The sequence below is a fragment of the Sceloporus occidentalis genome, unplaced genomic scaffold (assembly GCF_023333645.1).
Source record: "Sceloporus occidentalis isolate IW3139 unplaced genomic scaffold, rSceOcc1.0.p SCAF_4, whole genome shotgun sequence".
Classification (NCBI taxonomy): Eukaryota; Metazoa; Chordata; class Lepidosauria; order Squamata; family Phrynosomatidae; genus Sceloporus; species Sceloporus occidentalis.
Genome location: NW_028316984.1, coordinates 173,982,447 through 174,002,275, shown reverse-complemented (window position 1 = coordinate 174,002,275; position 19,829 = coordinate 173,982,447). Strand labels below are relative to the sequence as shown.

The 19,829-nt window shown below is 41.4% G+C and overlaps 2 protein-coding genes across 6 annotated transcripts in view; one reads left to right on the top strand and one right to left on the bottom strand.

Annotated features, from left to right (window-relative positions):
• LOC149315026 (zinc finger CCCH domain-containing protein 14-like) overlaps positions 1 to 16,335 on the bottom strand; it is a 37,372-nt gene extending 21,037 nt beyond the window's left edge. For 2 of the 3 annotated variants that reach the window (XM_089522361.1, XM_089522362.1), the window contains exons 1-6: positions 16,228 to 16,335; positions 12,685 to 12,727; positions 7,016 to 7,130; positions 4,318 to 4,358; positions 2,354 to 2,549; positions 796 to 1,216 (exon numbers count right to left, since the gene is read on the bottom strand). In XM_089522361.1, coding sequence (XP_089378487.1) covers positions 796 to 1,216; positions 2,354 to 2,549; positions 4,318 to 4,358; positions 7,016 to 7,130; positions 12,685 to 12,727; positions 16,228 to 16,263 — 852 coding nt within the window. In that variant the 5' untranslated portion in view covers positions 16,264 to 16,335. Of the gene's footprint in view, positions 1 to 795; positions 1,217 to 2,353; positions 2,550 to 4,317; positions 4,359 to 7,015; positions 7,131 to 12,684; positions 12,728 to 14,365; positions 14,446 to 16,227 lie in introns of all 3 variants that reach the window. The other variant, XM_089522364.1, reaches the window with a different exon arrangement.
• Positions 16,336 to 18,033: 1,698 nt separating this feature from the next.
• The window catches only part of LOC149315025 (tyrosine-protein phosphatase non-receptor type 21-like), a 107,244-nt gene continuing 105,448 nt past the window's right edge, over positions 18,034 to 19,829 (top strand). For all 3 annotated transcript variants that reach the window (XM_089522359.1, XM_089522358.1, XM_089522357.1), the window contains exons 1-2: positions 18,034 to 18,267; positions 19,148 to 19,270. The gene's annotated coding sequence lies outside the window, so the exon portion shown is untranslated. The remainder of the gene's footprint in view (positions 18,268 to 19,147; positions 19,271 to 19,829) is intronic.

The window sequence follows — 19,829 nt, the reverse complement described above, 5'->3', positions numbered from 1 at the left end:
TAGGAAGTTGTTTAATGAAAAGATCAATAAAGGAACAGTAGCTTGGCCATCACTAACAGCCTTCTCTTCCTACCAAAAGCTGCAAGGATATATTGAACCTGTTCTAGGGCACATCCTGAGTCTGAATACAGAAATAAATTGTGTCTATTTTTAAGAACACTTATTATCTCCCAGACACATAGATGACATACAAGGTGTCTGCATTTCAGTTTATCTTCAAAACAACCCGGTAGGGTAGGGTAGACGGAATGAAACTGATTGCCACAAGGTGACACAGTGAGACTCATGACTATGTAGGAATTTAAACTAAGCTCGCCATAGCAACAGCCTAGTGGTATAACCACTACACCAGACTGACTCTCTGTTAAAATGACTGTTATCTCTAGACTACCCTCCTTTTACTTCTACAGTGCTAAGGAGTTTCACAGTAAACAAATAAATACATATTCCCGGAAGGTACAAAGTTCCCTAAATTCCATGAAGATAGCAAGTCTGAAATCTTCTAATTTTATATTAGTCAATGAGCACATAACATTCATACACAACCTCAACTATGCCAATAGGCAAAATAGAAATACTACTGTTACCCTATCTAAGGCTAACACATACACACACTATTCACCTCCAAAACACTAAAGCAACTAGAGTCTGGATACCACAAAGTTTAGATGCCATGAGTGAGCTATTTTTTATCCCTCTTGCTATGTTTAGAAGAGGGGACTCCAGGTGTCCATGGCAATCTCCGTTTGTTGAGTACATGTTAAATACCGGCACAGCTTGGATTCACATACTTACCTCACTGCTAATTTTATCAGCGTTCCCCTTGGAAGGGGGCCTGTAACTCTCCGTCAAACTGCCAAACACGTCTGGATCGCAGAGCTGGATGGTTTCCAGTGATCTGCCACCCTGGATCTCAAGCTGCCTGGCAGTCTGTAGGTTGCTCTGCTGAGACAACCTCTGCAAGTGAACATTGCCTTCAGTGTTTCGGCTGGCTGGTGGGCGGTAAATTTCAGCAGATGGGCGTGAAGAACCGTAAGTCACTGTCACAAGAGGCTTCTTTCGGGGCAAGCGATTCTCTTGCACAAAATTGAGGTCTTCATCAATGAGATCGTCTGGCTCTGGCTTAATGTCAATCACAGCTTCCAAAGGAGACAGCTCTCTCAGAGGTTTCACAGTTGACATCAAGAGGGTTGGGGAGCCATCTTGGCCGAGCTGCCTGGAGAAGGAAAGAGAACATTAACTCTACTTTATGACAAAATACCTGTGCTTTGAAGAAAATTAGAAATGTAAGAAACAAACTTAAAATGTCCATTTGCTTTACTTGTACAGCAATTACTGCACAGAAGGGGGTAACGATACCATGCAATCTACTGTACAAATTCCATCATTTTTTCTAAGCACTGCACTGAAAATGCAGTGATGGATTCTTTTCCGCAACTTTCATTCATCTTTAATTTCTTTATTTGTCAATTATTTTGAAATAAGCCTCACAATGCAATCCTCATCATGGGATATAAAGCCTCCAAGTTCAAAAATGCTTACTGTCAAATAAGTATGGACAGCCTCAGAAGTTAGGCCAACATATATAGCATTTAACATTACCTCAGTAATTGTTACAGAGAGGAAGGCTAATTTCAGGTGAACCAACTCCCTCGGAGTGTGGTAGAGTCTCCTTTCTTAGAGGTCTTCAAACAGAGGCTGGATGGCCATCTGTTGGGGATGCTTTGATTTAGATTTCCTGCATGGAAGGGGTTGGTCTTTTCCAACTAGGATTCAATGATTCTAATGCCAAATTATGTAATGCTCAGTTCCTGTACTTCCTCCTCTCCCTTGCTTCCAATAGCTTATTTCCAAGTCAGTAAGTTTTGATTTGCATGCCAAGTTGGAATTTCTATTCAACCCATGGTTTCCAGGCAAACCACTGTTTTCAAGCAAATTATGGCTTGCTCCATTTGACTGTCATTTTATCAGAATCAGGTTAGTCAAGGGATGACGGGAACTCGCGAGCATGTGGTCAATTCACATAATGGCAAATCATGATTGCATATTATGGCTAAGATCCATGTCTAACTACTGACATTTTCAAGTAACACAGAGAATCAGGTGAGGTGAGGTGAACATCTTTTTGCAAGGTGCATGAGTGCTATTTAGGGAAAGGAATCACCTTCTCCTAGAGCTGTTAGCAGACATAAACCTCTGGATCTTTGCCTATCTCTAAGCAGATCCTAACAAGCAATGGCTGTTTTTATGCCCTCTGGGCAAGTTCATAGTTGAGTTGAGATATGAAGAAGGTCCTCCTAACATATAGCTCAAATACTGTGTGTTGCCAACTCTTAAGAAGTCAGAACTTTACCGAGTAACAGCAGCACTCTGTTCCTGGGAGCTGGTTGAAACACGAGAGTCTGTCCTTTCTGGCCGAGAACTTGTGACTGTAAGAGGTTGCAGGATCTCTTCCCCACTTCTCTCTTCACTCCCGGAGGATGTGCTTTTGCCAGAAGGCAGGCTGCTATCAAAGCTGCTAGTTTCAGAAGATCTCAGATTCGTAGGTTCTGAAAAGATAGAATCATCTGATCTTAGCTCAAAGTTAAATAGCATGTTTATCCACAACTGCAAAATAATTTCCACTGTGGATTTCAACAGATGCAGGCCTCCTATGGCAGATATCTGTTTGACCAGTGTGAATTACTTTGATGCAGATGATGGCATAATGGCAAGAATGGAAAGGCCGAAAGCAGGGAAAAGTCTCTGTAATCAGCCTGAGAGAAAACTGCTAGGTCTTCTGCAGCCTATTTTCATAACATCTTGTTTCTGGGTGGGTCCTCATTCTTAAAAGGTCATCTTGGAAAATCTCCTGTGAGAGACAGGATTTTTCAAGGTAGCACCTTTAACTTTAAGATCATTTGGAGGTTAGATAATGAAGAAATAGGCTGCTTGGGAACTGACAGCTTTCTCTTTTGAAAGCAATGGAGATCACTTTCTCTCTGTTCCCTCTGGTGCTGCTGCTGTGCAACCCTGAAGAAAAGTACATTGGCATAAGAGATCAAACTGTACCAATAGGATTCTGGCCTATGACTCATACATACTGCAAAACAACTGGATTCAGTGCTCTCCTCTAGTTCTCCCCCCCCCAAAAAAAAACCCTTTAAAATTTGTTTTACATATTCCTCATTACAAACATTTATTTACCTTATAGACACAAGATAGTTTAATAGTCAATTCCTTCCTTCTCAGAAATTTTAATTAGTAAACCTAAATATATATCACTGTCAATCACCATAGGTTTAAAATGATCTTCAAAATACTGACATGTAGACAATTGAAAGCACACAACAATCGAAACACACTTTTCTAGAAAAAAAGTTTGATCAGGCAACAGTTTAAGTCCAGAGTTCATAACAGTAACATAAATAATAAAGGGCTTCCAACTTTTTTCAAATTTATCCTCTTTGATTTTTTCCAAACGAGCCCTTGTGGGATGGAAGTCAATACCAAAAGACTTTAAATAAAATAAATAAACTCACTTTATATTTTACAATTTCTGGCTGTACTATAGACAACACTCTGTTTAACTATTTTTATTCTGAAAGACTGTCTAACTTTTTCCATAATTCCACTATTTCCAATTATGCATCACTTATGAAAAGAGCTATGAAATGTTGTTGGCAATCCTTCATTTTTGTTTTTAAATATAAACATTAAAAATAATGCTCCTCTATAATCTATTGGTTGATGTGGCATTTGGCTCATCCATTTTTTCTCACAGGAACTATTTTTGAACAAGTTAATCACATATCTCAAATCTCCTATTTTACTGCAGCTTTTCCAGCATAGCTTTGACAGATAGTTAATAATTTTGTGACGTTTGAGTGAATAGTAAAACCATGAATATATTTTCTTTAGCTTGAACATATGCAGGTTTATAAGGCAGTTTTGTCCAAATTATATCCCACCATTTTTGTGAAATTTTGTTCCCTAAACCATACTCCTGTACAATCTCACTCCTTTGGGTTTTCCAGACTTCTTTTCTTGTAGTCCTTGGTATAATCTGGAAGCTTACCCAATTACTACATTTATACTACTATCATAATATGTTGCAAACAAAGTTAATTCTCTTGGGGAACCTTATGTTCTACTTAATTTGGCAAGAAAAGAGGTTATTTGTAGCCAGGTAAAGTCTACTGGTTTGAGTTTAATATATTTTAAATGTCAAAAAATGTAGAAACATATTTTGCATGCACTCACCCAAGGATGCACATAATAATAGTTCCAAAACAGTCATTTCCACAGAAAAAGTTGATTAGTCTTTCTTTTCCTTACCTGTAGTTACTGATCGAAGCTTGTCTAGCACACCATGAAGCCTGAAAGATAAACAACTATTTTAATACTTAACATATTTGTTTTAAATAAAGCATCTGAAAGCATTCTCCATTTTCATGTAATCTCTGCATTCAAGGGAAGAGTGAGTGAACAGGTATTTTGCACACCTATTCCTAGTGTAAAGATCTCAACTTGCATTAAGCTAAAGTGCACCATTGTGTCTGAACTGAGGAATTCTTGACAATTTACAAACCAGGATCGCATATTGGCTTATTTTCCTGGTTTGTAAATTGCAGTTAACCCATAGTTCCCCAGTTCAGCCTCAGTTCAGGAGCAATGAAGAGCAATCAGCTTTATGATTGTCATAAATCATGCTTTATAGAGCCCAGAATTATTGTCCATACTAGACCAGCTAGACTGGACTCAAGAGTCCCAAGTTCTAATTCCTGCTTTGTAATAGAGTTGCCTGGGCAAACCTCTCAAACTAACCTACTGCCCAGAGTTATGGAAAAGATCAAGAACATGTTCGATTGTTCTTCCTAGTAACAGGTAAAGTTTGAGAGTGGGGCAACTGCTCCAGGTTTGGGGCTACACACCCTCTCAGCCAGACATGGAGCTCAACATTTTCTCCTGTGCCCATTTTCCTTAATTATTTTAAAATATTTTTTACTAATTTTATTAACCTCATGCACCCTCTAGGGAACATGGGGTGCAACTTTACCACTTTTTGAGGGGCACCTGTCTGCACATGCATTTTCATATTTTTTACTATCCACAGAAGCAATTCATCATAGTATTCCGACGGGAAAGAAACATTTAGGTGAACCCTCGCATTAGTGACTTTTCATCCCAGAAATGTGAAGCTGCTTGTGGTTTCTCATTTGGAAAGTTAGTTAAAAGCCAGACACAGGATGTCTCAGTAAACAGAATTATGTTTATATCATAGAATCACAGAGTTGGAAGAGATCACAAGGGCCTTCAAGCCCAACCTATTGCCAATACACAAAGCATCCCCAAAACATGGCCATCCAGCCTCTGTTTAAAAGGCTCCAAAGAAGAAGACTCCACCACTCTCTGTGGTGTGCCTTCCCGTTACCTGCTGACTTATGGTAACCCCACAAATTTCATAGGGATTTCTTAAGCAAGGAACACTTGCTTAAAAGATGGTTTTGCCAACTCCTTCCTCTGAAATATAACCTACAGCTCCTGGTATTCCTTGGTGGTAATCCCATGTAAGTACTAAACAGGCTGATCCTGCTTAGCTTCCTACACGAGGTGGAATCTGGTGCCTTTAGGATATTTAGGGAGCCTATTTAAAAATATACCATTAATTTAAAAAGTTTTAACTGTTTACCCATTGGAATTTTAAAAAGGTGGTAGTGAAGGAGGTGGTAAAACTACTAAACTTGAGTTTATTCCTGACATTTTGTCTGCATCTGTGCTGGCATCTTTCTCCGCCCTAAGTGCAGTACCTTACATTTCTCTATGCAGGTGAAACATCAGGAATAAACTCATAGAATCATAGTGTTGGAAGAGACCACAAGGGCCATCCAGTCCAACCCCCTGCCATGCAGGAACTCTCAATCAAAGCATCCCCCACAGATGGCCATCCAGCCTCTGTTTAAAGACCTCCAGGGAAGGGGCCTCCACTACACTCCGAGGGAATGTGTTTCACTGTCGGACAGCCCTTACTGTCAAGAAGTTCCTCCTAATGTTGAGCTGGAAACTCTTTTCCAGTAGCTTGCATCCATTGTTCGGGTCCTGTTCTCTGGAGCAGCAGAAAATAAGCTTGCTCCCTCCTCAATATGACATCCTTTCAAATACTTAAACAAGGCTATCATATCACCTCTTAACCTTCTCTTCTCCAGGCTAAACATCTCCAGCTCCCTAAGCTGTTCCTCATAGGACATGGTTTCCAGATACTTTACCATTTTAGTCACCCTCCTTTGGACATGCTCCAGTTTCTCAATGCCCAGAACTGGACACAATATTCCAGGTGGGGCCTGACCAAAGCAGAATACATTGGCACTATTATTTCTCTTGATCTAGACACTATAGTTTTACTGATGCAGCCTAAAATTGCATTGGCCTTTTTAGCTCCCGCATCACACTGTTGACTCATGTTCAACTTGTTGTCTACTTGGACTCCTAGATCCCTTTCACATGTAGTCTCATTCAGCCAGGTGTGCCCCATCCTATATCTGTGCATTTCATTTTTCCGCCCTAAGTGCAGTACCTTACATTTCTCTATGTTGAATTTCATTTTGTTAGCTTTGGCCCAGCTTTCTAGTCTATTCAGGTCATTTTGAATTTTGATACTAATCCATGTAATAGTTACCTTGTCTAGCCCACATTTTACAAGCTTGTTTGCAAGAATGTCATGTCAAAAAGCCTCTAGAACATGGCCACATAGTCCGAAAAACCCACAAAAAACTATGGATGCCGGCCATGAAAGCCTTCGACTTCACATACTAAAGTTATCTTTATGTGGGATTATGCAAACAGATGTTAGCAGGTGAAAAACTGAATATATTGGTTTGAACCATTTGCACTGGTGGATTTACCAGGGGTAGTTACATTTTGCAATACTGCGCTGGAATTACTATTCACATTCCCCACCATGGATGCATGGAACAAATTATAGGATCAAAGTGACAAATAGTTCAAGTTCATGGAACTAGGTGGAAGACAGACTTACCAAACAGTAAATCTCACAGTGTTGTTTCCTAGAAAGAGGGAAAGATCCTCTGTCATCTGTTCTTGGCTCTTCTTGTTGGCCACCATGACCATGATATAATCAGGAAGCTCTTCATCTGATTTTTAAAAAAGGAGAAAACATGTTGCTATGATATTTTAATGGAAACCATAAAGTTACATATTATCTATCCAATTTTAATCTCAGCTGGAATATTCCCACTGACATCAATGGGACCTGCATTAGGTTGTGTCTGCATTGCAGGACTAATCCAATTTGACACCACTTTAACTTCCATGGCTCAATGCTATGGAATTCTCGGAACTGTAGTTTATTGTGGCATCAGAGCTCTCTGACAGAGGAGGCTAAATGTTTCACAACACTACACTTCCCAGAATTCCGTAGCATTAAACCATGGAAGTTAAAGTGGTATCAATCTGGATTTTTTCTGCAGTGTAGATGCAGCCTAAGTCATAACATGCTCTATTTATTTCAATGGATCTACAGCTAGAACAATTTTAGTTGGGTACATCACATTTAGAATGCACATTCTTCCAAGGTTATCAGAAGAATGAACATTAAGAATGAAGTACAGAATCAAGCTTGGAAATAATTCTCTAAAGATTGATTTGTTACCCCTCACTAGTTAAAAATTTCAGGAACAATTTCAAACTGTGTTATTTTTGTTCTCAATGAATCAACTGCAATCCTTAACATAATCCAACAATGTTAACCCTCCATTACTTTTGTCACTTTAGTACTTTTAAATTCTACTTTCAATGTAATAATATAAAGTATTACAGAATGAAGTTGACCTCTCTGCTCAGGTCCTGCATGCTCAGGCCTGTAACCTCCCTGATTGAGTCTATGCATCTGGCATGTGGTCTCTCTCTCTCTCTCTCTCTTTCTACTTCCCTCCATCTTCCCCAGCATCACTGTCTTTTCTAATGAGTCCTGCCTTCTCATGATGTGGTCAACATATGACAGCTTCAATTTAGTAATCTTGGCTTCCAGGGAGAATCCTGGCTTGATCTGTTCTAGGACCCATTTGTTTGTCTTTTTAGCTGCCCATGGTATCCTCAGAACTCTTCTCCAGTACATCTCAAATTAATTAATTTTCTTCCTATCTGCTTTCTTCACTGTCTAGCTCCCATAGCTGGATATGGTAATAGAGAATACAATGGCTACAAAATACAAAAATACAATTTTTTCTTCTTCTTCAGCTTCACTCTAATCTTTGATATGAGTAGCTCATGACTGGTGCCACAGTCAGCGCCTGGTCTAGTTTTGATCACAAGAATGGAAGGCCTCCATTTTCTGCTTACAATTATATAGTCTATTTGATATTTGTACTGGCCATCTGGTAATGTCCATGTGTATAGTCTCCTCTCTGGTTATATGAAGAATATATTCGTGATGAATTGTTGGCCTCACAAAGTTTATCAGTCGCTCTCCTGCTTCATTTGTTGTTCCTAGACCAAATTTGTCCTACAGTTTTTTAGTCTTCTTTGCTTCCTACTTTAGCATTCCAGTTGCCTATTATTATCAAATACTCCTGTTTCGGTGTATTGTCAATTTCTTCTTATCATAGACTCTCTCAATTTCTTCTTCTTCTGCCTCTGTGGTTTGTGCATGTATTTGAATTATAGTAATATTTATAGGTTTTCCCTGAAGTGTTACTGACATGATTTGGTCTGATTTTTCATTGTATCCTTTCACTGCTTTTACTACATCTCTCCTGATTATGAAAGTCACCTCATTTCTTTGTTTTTTCATTACCTGAATAAAACATTGTATAGTTTGACCAATTCCTGTCCATTTTAGCTCACTTAGTCCTAGTACAAACAGCTTCATTTATATACCACTTCATACTGAACTAAGAGCGTCTAAGCGGTCTACAACTGTAAGCTAATTGCCCCCAACAATCTGGGTACTCATTTTAGCGACCTCGGAAGGATGTAAGCCTGAGTCAAGCTTGAGCCCCTTTGCTGGGATTAAACTCGAAACCTTATGGTTTTGAGTGAATGGCTGCAGTACAGGCATTTAAACACTGTGCTGCAAGTATTGCTATGTTTATGCATGCCATTTCCTTTTTTTACTATGCCTAGTTTTCTTTGGCCTATGCTTCTCACATTTCATGTTCCTACAGTATGTGTAAAGCTGTTTCGAATGTTGTGAAGACACACCCAACTAAAGGTGGTGGCAGGTTTTGGGTGTGCAACGCCGGTACCCTGATGAGATCAAACTCTTTATCCAAAAAGGCTCTGAAGCTGAATGTAAAGTTCAAAAGGGGGAAATTTAATTTAAAGGACAAAAATAAAGAGTTTTCTCCTCCCCAGCTCTAAATAAAAGATACTTTACAGTTTCAGCAATCTTCCGGATGTCATCTTTCTGGGTCAGATGTTGGTTTGCTCTCCTCACTCAATGGAGCTGGTGCAGGGTCTTTCAGCTCCTGAACTCCTTTATTCGCTTGCTGATGGTAACTAATTTGGCTAAATTGGTAACTAAAATGGCTAACTACTGGTAATTAAATCAGCTAACTTGGTAACTAAAATGGCTAAAGTGTAAGAAATGCCCTTTCCGGCTGTCTGGGCCTGTTTGCCACCAAAAGACAGCTGTCTGCCTGCTCACAGCAAAGACTGCTCCAAAACTAAAAACCTCTAGCTAAAGCCGAGCATGTTGGGAAAGGGCAAACCAAACCTGGAAATAATGCAGGGGAAACCTACAGCTCCTCCCACAAACTAATACAATGAACTTTTCTACACTAAAATAATCTATGGCCTGAACCAAAATGAAAGAAAATGCAGGGGAAAGTTTCAATCAGTCCTGGCAGGACATCACAAATGTTCTTTACTTTGTTTGGTGTGTTTGCTGCTTGGATTCCTGCCTTTTTGTGTTGTTCTGTGCCTTTGTTTAGTTCTCTCTTTGTGATTATCCCATGCTTCCTTTTTTGCTCTCTGACTGTGTACTGGTCCTGTCATTTGTTCTATTCTGGGCTGTCTCATTATAGTTTTCTTGGTGATTTGTTTCTGCAAGGAGGTTCATCTATGTCTTCTTCTGTGCAGTGGTAATGTGTCAATTATGGTGTCGCTGCTGTTATCACTATAAGTTTCTCCATCAGTGTCACCCACCACTTCTGCTGTGGCCCACTAGTTGTTTATCCCTCAATTCCTTGTCTCTCTCCCCTACCTTCATTCTGGGTTTTTGGCCTTGTGCTACTGGCTGCTATGTCCGCCCCCAAGCAATCTAGTTGTGTCCATGTAGCCATGCATAAATAGGGGAAGAAGCAAACAAACAAAAGATGCCCCACCCACTTAGACCATGTGCTCATGGAGACCACAGAAACAAAGAAACAGAAATCCCCACTCAAGCCTTAAAAAGCAGTGAGAGTCAAGAGTGCCCACATAGAGCTCACCTTCTGCTCATTTTATTAACTTTTTAATACAGTCCTCCCTCCGTTTTCACAGGGGATCCATTCTGGACCCCCTGTGAAAATGAAAAAACATGCATATTCTAGCCCTATTGGCTTGAATGGAGGAACGCTCCCGCGGGGGCATGCAAACATGTGCCATGAGCACGCACCCCATTTTAACTCCTTCCATTCGGCCCCCACAGATATTCAAGGGGCACGGATACAAAGTCCAGAAGAACACAGGGAGCACTGTATTAGTAAATGAACTTTAACAATTAATTGTCAGCATGTTAGAAATAAAACTAATGTTTCCAAGCTCTGGTCCAGGGATTATGTTCCCTAAGTATAAAGGTACATAGATTGAGCTCTTTTCCTTCTGTTTCTTCACACTAAAGCACCCAAATTTGCTCTGGAAGTTCCCCTGTCCTCCCCCTCTGAGTTACTGGTGGACACAGGACAGGAGACCTGCAGGAGACTGAACCCATTCCATCAGTGACATCCATTGCCTGGGTAGCTGAACATACTAAGCTTCTGCACTTTCCACAATTTAGCAGAAAACAGGGGCTCACCACATTCACCTTTTCCTATCCGAAAGTATAACAGAGATTTCAAAATAGCATCTAATGAAAGATCCCCTGCATAAACTCATAAATAGTGGCAGAAGAGTGATTCTGAGCACTCAACAAGGAAAGAAACCAATATACCGTATTTTCCGGTGTATAAGGCGACAGGGGGTATAAGATGACCCCCAAGTCGCCCGCTGGCAGCATCCCTGGCCTCCCCTGAGGGGGTCTTGTGCTAGCTGGAGGGAGCCCCTCTGGGGCCAGCTGGAGGGCGGCTCTCGCCGCCATTTTTCTTCCAAAAGGCTGCGGGGAAGTGGCTCCAGAGCTGGCCAGGCCAAGGAAAAGAGCCGGCCCCTTACTCCTTGGTGCCACCGCCGCCGCTGGGGATCCTCCAATCCTCCAGCGGCTTCAGATGTCCTCCACAGAAGCCACCACTGCCGCCACCCAGAATCCTCTGCTCCTCCAGAGGCTTCCACAGAGGACTTCTGAAGCCGCTGGAGAATCGGAGGATCCCCGGCAGTGGCGGCGCCGAGGAGTAAGGGGCCGGCTCTTTTCCTTGGCCTGGCTGGCTCTGGAGCCGCTTCCTCGCCACCTTTTGGAAGAAAAATGGCGGCGAGAGCCCCCCTCCAGCTAGCACGAGTGCCGGCTGGCTGGGAGAGGACCCAGCAAGGACCCTAGAGACAGGGAGGTGGCTATGCCATTCGCCTGTCTCTGGGGTCAAAATCCAACGCATAATGCAGACTTAAAGAGTTGCCTTATATGCCAGAAAATACCGTAATTATACATCATTATATTTGATGCAGACAGCTAAGAAGAGACTGTATTGAGCCACATACTTTGATCACTTCCTACAGGAATCCATTTACTGTATATACTCATGTATAAGTCTAGAAATTTTAGTCAAAAAACTGCCTCCAAAAACTTAAGTCGACTTATCCACAGGTCAATGTAAGTATTGTACTGTACTTTAATTCTGTGAAAAGCAGGAGTGGCATCTGTTCTGAAAGCATTCACACCCCCTTTATATTTTCTCATCCATGAAGCTTTTAGTATGCTGGAATGTTGTATATTTTCTGGCACTGTTTTCCATTGCTTCATCCTTTACATCTTTTGTTATACACCCCTACGCGTTGCCCTCGACTTATCCATGAGTCATATCAAAACCCATAATTTGGTCCCAAAACCTGCTCTCGACTTACACATGAGGTCGACTTATAGTCAAGTATACAGTGGACCCTTGTTATACGCTGGGGTTTGGTTCCAAGATCCCCCGTGTATAACAAAATCCGTGTATGCTCAAGTCCCATTAAATATAATGACATAGCAAAATGGTGTCCCTTATAAAAAATGGAAAATCAAGGTAAATTTATACTTTTTTGGAACATTTTCAAACCGTGTATGCTTAAATCCGTGTATAAAAAATCAGTGTATAAGAAGGGCCGACTGTATACGGTAGTGAAGTTTTGATTTTACTGTTTACTTCAGTGGAATATTGCTGTCAATTTGTTGCATTAATTTGTGTGGCTTTTTAATTACACTTTTATAATTTCTTACTATTTTATTGCCTGCTCTGAAAACAAAGGTGCAAGGTACATATTTATTATGTACATAATTAATTGGCATAGAATGACCCTGTAAGATATTTCCTATTTTTACAAGATCAACTATGTTACATCTAAAGCTACAATGAAACTTACCAACATATGCTCCTAATTCCTGTAGCTTTCCCTTTATAGCACTCTAAGTGAAGAAAAAGGACAGGAAAAACCATTAAGAATGCATATTTCAATCAAAAGACGGACAGAAGTTGCATTAGAGCCACAAACCCCAAACCCATTTTGAATAAGTTTGTTGTTAAGAAGTTAACTGACGCAAATGGCAGCAACTATTGATTGGTTGATTTAGAAAGCCATAGTGGTATAATGGAGACCAAGATTCAAAGCACCACTCAGCCATGAGAACCAACTTGGTGCCCTTGAACAAGTCACACTATCTCAGCCTCAGAGAAAGGCAAAAGCAAACTCCTTCTGAAGAAATCTTGACAAAAAAGCCCCATGACAGGTTCACTTTAGGATCGCCATAAATCAGGAATTACTTGAAGGTACACAAAAACAATTATTAATTTATATAGGAATACCAATAGGAAGATGACAGGAATGTAAAATCTAAGATTCAAAGCAAGTGAAAGTAAGAGAGGAAGAGAAGTACATGATGAAACAATATGTTAACTGCAGTTGCAAGTGCTTAGGCTTGGTTATAAGCAGAGTTACTGGCTGCTACCAAAGCAGGGGGTTCAAATATAATCTTCTTTCTTGTTCCACTGCAATCACCTAAACACAAGCCACTAGTATAGATTCATAATTATTTCAAAGCTTAGCAAATTAAATTACTGAAACCAAGGGTTAGTACTTTACTATGGGATGGAGACCTACAGCTCAAAGAGTCTAATCCAATGTACATGGAAGATGCCAGCAACGATTAGACATAAGAGACCTCGCTCCTCAACAACTGTGTGTATTTCTGAATAGTGGCAAACTTAGCTTCCCAAAGCAAAAAGCAATTTTGTAAAATACTGTATAATTACAGGTGGAGGGTGTTTGTTCAGTGAGCAACCTTGCAGCTAGGATGCATTGATGGATTTATCCATCAAATATGTATTCTCACATAGGATTTCTGCACACTTACAAAGTAAGCACAAATGAAATCTGTCTTTTGTCTAAAATCTGACATCGTTCTGCAGTGCAAAAGAGCCGTGGGTGACACAGCCAATGCTCCTAGTTTACATAAAGACCCCATTTAGCTGTAAACCATATGTTCTGGGTATGATCATAAGTTTGTGTGTATGCATGCTCAAGAAATATGATTTCTTGCACTGATAAATATGACTTAATGAAAAACAGGTTGCAAATATATCTACACTTTGTTACTGTTGTGTGCCTTCAAATCTTTTCTGAAGGGGTTTTCTTGGCAAGTTTTTTGGTGTTTGAATGTACAATATAATAACAGAAATAAGGAGTAACAAATATATGTTGTTACTCCTTATTCCTACTCCTGTACTCTTTACTCCTTACTCCTACTCCCTAGCCCTGGTTGTGTGCTTTCAAGTAGTTTCCAACTTATGGCAACCCTAAGGTGAACCTGTTATGGTGTTTTCTTGGCAAGATTTATTCAGAGGAGGTTTGCCATTGCCTTCTCCTACGGATGAGAGTGTGATTTGCCCAGGGTCAACCAATGGGTTTCATGGCTGAGCTGGGAATCGAACCCAGGTCTCCACAGTCATAGTCCAACACTCAAACCACTATGCCATGCTTCTGAATAAACTGAGCAGTACTGCATGCTATTCATTCCTCACATACCAACTGCAATTTATCAACTCACTTGAATTTGGGATACATCTGAAATGATGTGTGTGGGTTGCGGGTTGTTTGTATTTTAATATAGTTTCCTACAAGAAGTTTCTGGAAGGGAGGAACAGATAGATTTGCTCAGAAACACAGTCGACCATCCATATTTGTGGGTTTGACTTTTGCAGATCTGACTATTCATGGATTTTATTAATATGTCTTCTCTAGGTCCTCCAGTGTGACTCTCTATTGTCAACTTCCACCAAAAGCGACGCTGGAGGACCCTGAGATTCCTAGAAAGAACACTTCTCTAGGCATTTGTAGGTCCTCCAGATGGTCCTCCACCTGGATTTTGGGGGATGATGTGTGAAAAAGGAGACACCTAAATTTATTAGTAGCGCTTTTTTTTAAGGACCTTTCGTCTTGTGAGAGAGCCTCTGAGGGGAGAAAGGTTTGAAGGCAACAGTGAGAGAGAAAATGGAGGACGAAAGAGGGATTATGCACACACACACCAGGATAAATAGATAGATAGATATAGAGATATATGCATAGATATATATCCATAGATAGATCTTGGTGAGATACAGACGCCCAAAAAGGGCGGTCTCCCACTGCCCTGGTTTGCAAGAAGAACCTGCAAAAAGCGGGTTCTTTCTGTGGTGCAGTTGTGACGCTGCAAGGCACCAATGTTGCACTTGCGGTGTCACATAGGTGCTGGGACAGGCGGACGTTAGGCATCCGTCACGTCAAAATGGCGGCACCCGTATGCACAGGGCGCAGCCATTTTGATGCCCCCGTCACGTGCTAGAAGTGAAGCCAGTATGGACGGCCAATCCCTAGCAAGTGGCGGGGGCAGCAAAAAAGGCCCATTTAAATCGGGCCCTAGATATATAGACATCTATGTACAGGTATATAGATACTTAGATATAGATATTTATAGATATACATATGTGGATATACAGACAGATTTAGGTATACAGTCATCCCTCCACATTTGCGGATTTGACTTTTGTGGATTTGATTGTTCACTGATTGTATTAGTATGTTCTCTCTGCTCTCTCTAGGAATATCTAGGTCCTCCAGTGCAACTCTATGGAAGGCTTTAACCAAAAGTCACACTGAAGGAGCTAGAGGTTCCTAGAGAGAACACTCCAGTAAGTGTTTGCAGGTACTCCAGTACAATTCTATGGTCAATGTCTGGCAGATGTCGACCACGGAGTTGCACTGGAGGACCTAGAGATTCCTAGAGAGGTGGTCTCTCAGGGAAAACATAGTGCTTTTTGTTATTTGCGGTTTTTCCACATTCACAGGGGTCCTGTGCCCCAAACTCCAGTGAATGTGGAGGAACCACTCTCTGTGTGTGTGTGTGTGTATGATAGATAGATTATATACATACATATATATATATATATATATATATGTCTAATCCAACTATATCTAAATCTATCTATGTATATATGCGTATGTGTGTGTATCTGCCTGGGGTTGTTCTTTCCAAGCCTCCCACAGTCTTCGCCCACCAACCCCCCCTTCTTTCTTTTGCATATATATATATATATGGTGGGCGAAGGACGTGGGAGAAGCTTGGGAAGAACAACCCCGGGAAGATAAATAAACACATAAACATAAACACACACACACACACACACACACATATATATAACATATTGTACTATATCCAATCCATCTGTATCTAATCTATATGTGTATATATGCATTTTTATGCATATTATATGTGTGTACACACACATATACATGTATCTGTATATGCATATACAAATATATATGTGTGTGTGTGTGTGTTTATCTTCCCGGGGTTGTTCTTCCCAAGCTTCTCCCACGTCCTTCGCCCACCAACCCCTTCCTTCCTTCCTTCCTTCCTTCCCTCTCCCTCACCCGGATCTTGCGGCTGATCTCGGTGCCGATCTCCATGGCCACCGGCTCTAGCCAGAAGAGGCTCCTCCAGAAACAAAAACCAGGCCTAAGTCAGACCGTGGCCGGCCTTTGCTAAGAAAGGAAGGAAGGAAGGAAGAGGGAGAAAGGCAGAGAGAGAGAGGAGAGGGATGGATGGATGGAAGGAAGGGCCCAGGCCTAAAATGGCCTCCGCAGGCAGCGCCACCTGCCGCCCAAGGCAGGAAAGGCAGGCAATGGCGGCCTGAGGGAAAGGCAGGGGAGAGTCAGCATTGGCTGCATCCACACTGTTGAAATAACTGTGCACCGCTTTCACTCTTTGTCTGGCTCAAGGCTATGGAATTCTGGGAGTTGGAGTTTGTTGTGGACCCCACAACAAACTCCAACTCCCAGAATTCAATAGCCTTGAACCAAAAAAAAAAAATACTTAAAGCGGTGTCAATACAGTTATTTCAACAGTGTGGATGCAGCCAGTGGTCCAAAACACACCGCAGAAACAACAACTACAATTCCCAGGATTCCATAGTATTGACTATTGAGCCATGGCAGTGAAAGCAGTCTCAAAATGAGGGTTATTTCTGCACTGTGTTTTGGACCCAAGCTGCTCTGCCAGGAGTCCATCCACACTGCCAAGATAACCTGGTTTGACACAGCTTTAACTGCCATGGCTCCATGCTATGGAATTCTGGGAATGGTCGTTCGTTGTGGCCCCAGAGTGCTCTCTCTGTCTCTCTGACAGAGAGGGCTAAATGTCTCGCAAAACTACATTCCTTTATTATACTCCATCGCTGCAAAGATAAGTCCCCAAGGATACTAGACTTTAGTGCAGAATATCCACACAGGCAGCTGCATCTACACTGAAGAAATAACCCAGTTTGACACCACTTTAACTGCCATGGCTCAGTGCTGTGGAATTCTGGGAATTGTAGTTTATTGTGGCACAGAGCTCTCTGACTGTGAAGGCGAAATATGTCTCACCAAACTACATTCCTTTGCTTCAAGGAGAGTTTGGGCCTAATCTGCTCTAGGACCCATCCATTGTGAGATATTTAACCTCCTCTGTCAGAGAGCTCTGTTGCTGTAACAAACTACCGTTCCCAGAATTCCATAGCATGGATCCAAGGCAGTTACAGCAGTGTCAAATGGGATTATTTCTGCACTGTGGTCTGTGGATGGACTCCTGGTGGGGCGGCTATGGTCCAAAACACACTGCAGACAAAAATAATCCGGTCTGAGACCAATTTAACTGCCCTGGCTCCGTGCTAGGGAATCCTGGGAACAGTAGGTTTGTGAGACATTAAGCCGCCTCTCTCAGAAAGAGCTTTGGAGCTCCTTAGGGCTGGAGCGTGGCTTTGGAACGGCTTCTGGCCTCTTAGGACGCATGCATAATTTAAACAGCATACCTCCAAAGTGACCCGAAGCAGCTTTATTTTGACCTGTCTCTACGGGCCCAAAGAATCTCATTGAGGGTTTGTCTTCTGTTCCTGAAGAACTGTCCCAGCAAATACAATGATTTCTAGACATTTCTAGACATCTTCATAATCTCTGTTGAATTATCAACTCACAAGGTACTTGTATGTGCACACATAGAAGTACACATGCATGTACATGTGTACAGATAGTGCAATTCACACTTTTTATTCTGTACTTTTGTACTTTTTTAATTAAAGAATCTATGACCAAGAGAGCAACTGGATTTCTTTACACTGTTATAAGCTACTGAATCAAAATTATTTCTTGCTTCAGGTCACAGACAATTAAAAATATATGCCCTTTCACCCACGTGTGCTAGCTGTAAGCCAGTTTTAAGGGAATGATTAAAATATTCCTGGGGGGGCTATAAAAATAAGGCCAATACATTTGGAAAGATTCTTACTTTAATCAGAAAGGCTTAGTATAAATTATCATATAATGAAAAAGAACTGATCAGCTGCTATTTTTTGTATTTCTGCAGTGCCTGCTTAGCCAAAGCAGCAGCTGTCCCATTGCTGACATTCTCTCTACTTCACGTTCCAACTTCCTAAGGTAATGGTTACAAGCACACGAATCTCTCTTTCTCTCTGCCAGTTTAAGGCAGTGTTTCTACACTTCAGATTACTTCTGCATTTTTATAGATTTTTTCTGTAAGGCATTTCCAGTTACTCCATTTCATTTTATTTTCATTATTTCCCATTACATCATTGCTGCTTTTCCTTTAATTTATCTTTTAGTATAGCACTTCATAGTCTTGCAAAGTGCGCTGCAATTTTCACAAGGGTACATCTAGAATTATAGAGGCAGAAGTTCAGTTGGTTCATTTTACTGCATTTATTTACTGTCTTGCAACTACAGAAGAGAATTAACTGTCTCCTCCAATGTGTAAAAAAATTTTTCCTGAGTATTAAGGAGACCATAGCTAACACATATTAGTACTGCACACAGGGATACAATGGTGAACTCCTGTCATGGCCAGCCAAGAGCCGGACTCAGAGGATGAGGAGGAGGAGGATGTGATTGCTTCAGTGCAAGGGGAAACTGTAACTACACCAGGTGCTAATCCTTCTCTGCCAGATCCCAGCTGCAATCTCCCAGCCCCAGAGGAGGAGGCTCAGCCAGGTCCTAGTGCTGGTGGGATTCCTCTTGTGGTGCAACAGCCTAGTGATGACTCTGGGGAGGAATCATGCCTGGAAGTTCCTTCCTTTAGGTAACGCAGGGCTGAGAGTGCTTGCGTGCATAGATCCAGGAGGATTGCTGAGAGGCAATTAGCAAATCGGCCTCAGGTGGCATGGGGGAGAGCGTCTCTTACTTAATGAGCAGAGAGACGCCAACTCAGTGCCAGAGTTTATTGTATGATCCTTTGGTGTGATTGCTGCCTGCACTGGCTCCCTGTATCTTGACTCCTTGTTGCTTTGACTCTTGACCTCAGAATGAACTGGACTATTGCTACCTTCTGGCTGACCTGACCTTCGATTGGACTGACTATCATGACCTCTGTTATCCTGACTTCGGCTTTGGCTTTCGGCTTGCTTTCTCTCTCACTCCTTGCAAGGTTTGTGGACTATTTCCCAGCTGCATTGTTAATTGCCTTGCTGAGCCTTCCTTATCGGCGTGTGCCTGTGTGTGCTGGCTGCAGTCCAGGACAACTCCCTTGCTAGCACCTCTTGCCAAGGGCCTGAGCAGAAGGGCCAGATGTCACAGGTCAAGATCCTGAAGTGCAAAAATATACAACTGAACACTAAAATTAGGACTAGCCATACCATTGTATTTCCCATCACTATTGAGCATGAGAGCTTAATGATGAAGAAAGCTGATAGAAATAAAATCAACTGGTGGTGCTGGAGAAGAGTTCTGTAGATATTGTGGATCTACTACAGAGACAAATGGGTCCTAGAACAAATGAAACCTGAACTCTCCCTAGAAGCCAAGATGGCCAGGAAGATGATTAGGAGGAGTAGATAATACCTCACAGGAGAGGATCAAAATTCAAAGTGACCTTAATAGATTAGAAAGCTGGGCCAAAACTAACAAAATGAACTTCAACAGGGAGAAATGTAAGGTACTGCACTTAGGCAGAAAAAATGAAATGTATAGATATAGGATGGGGGACA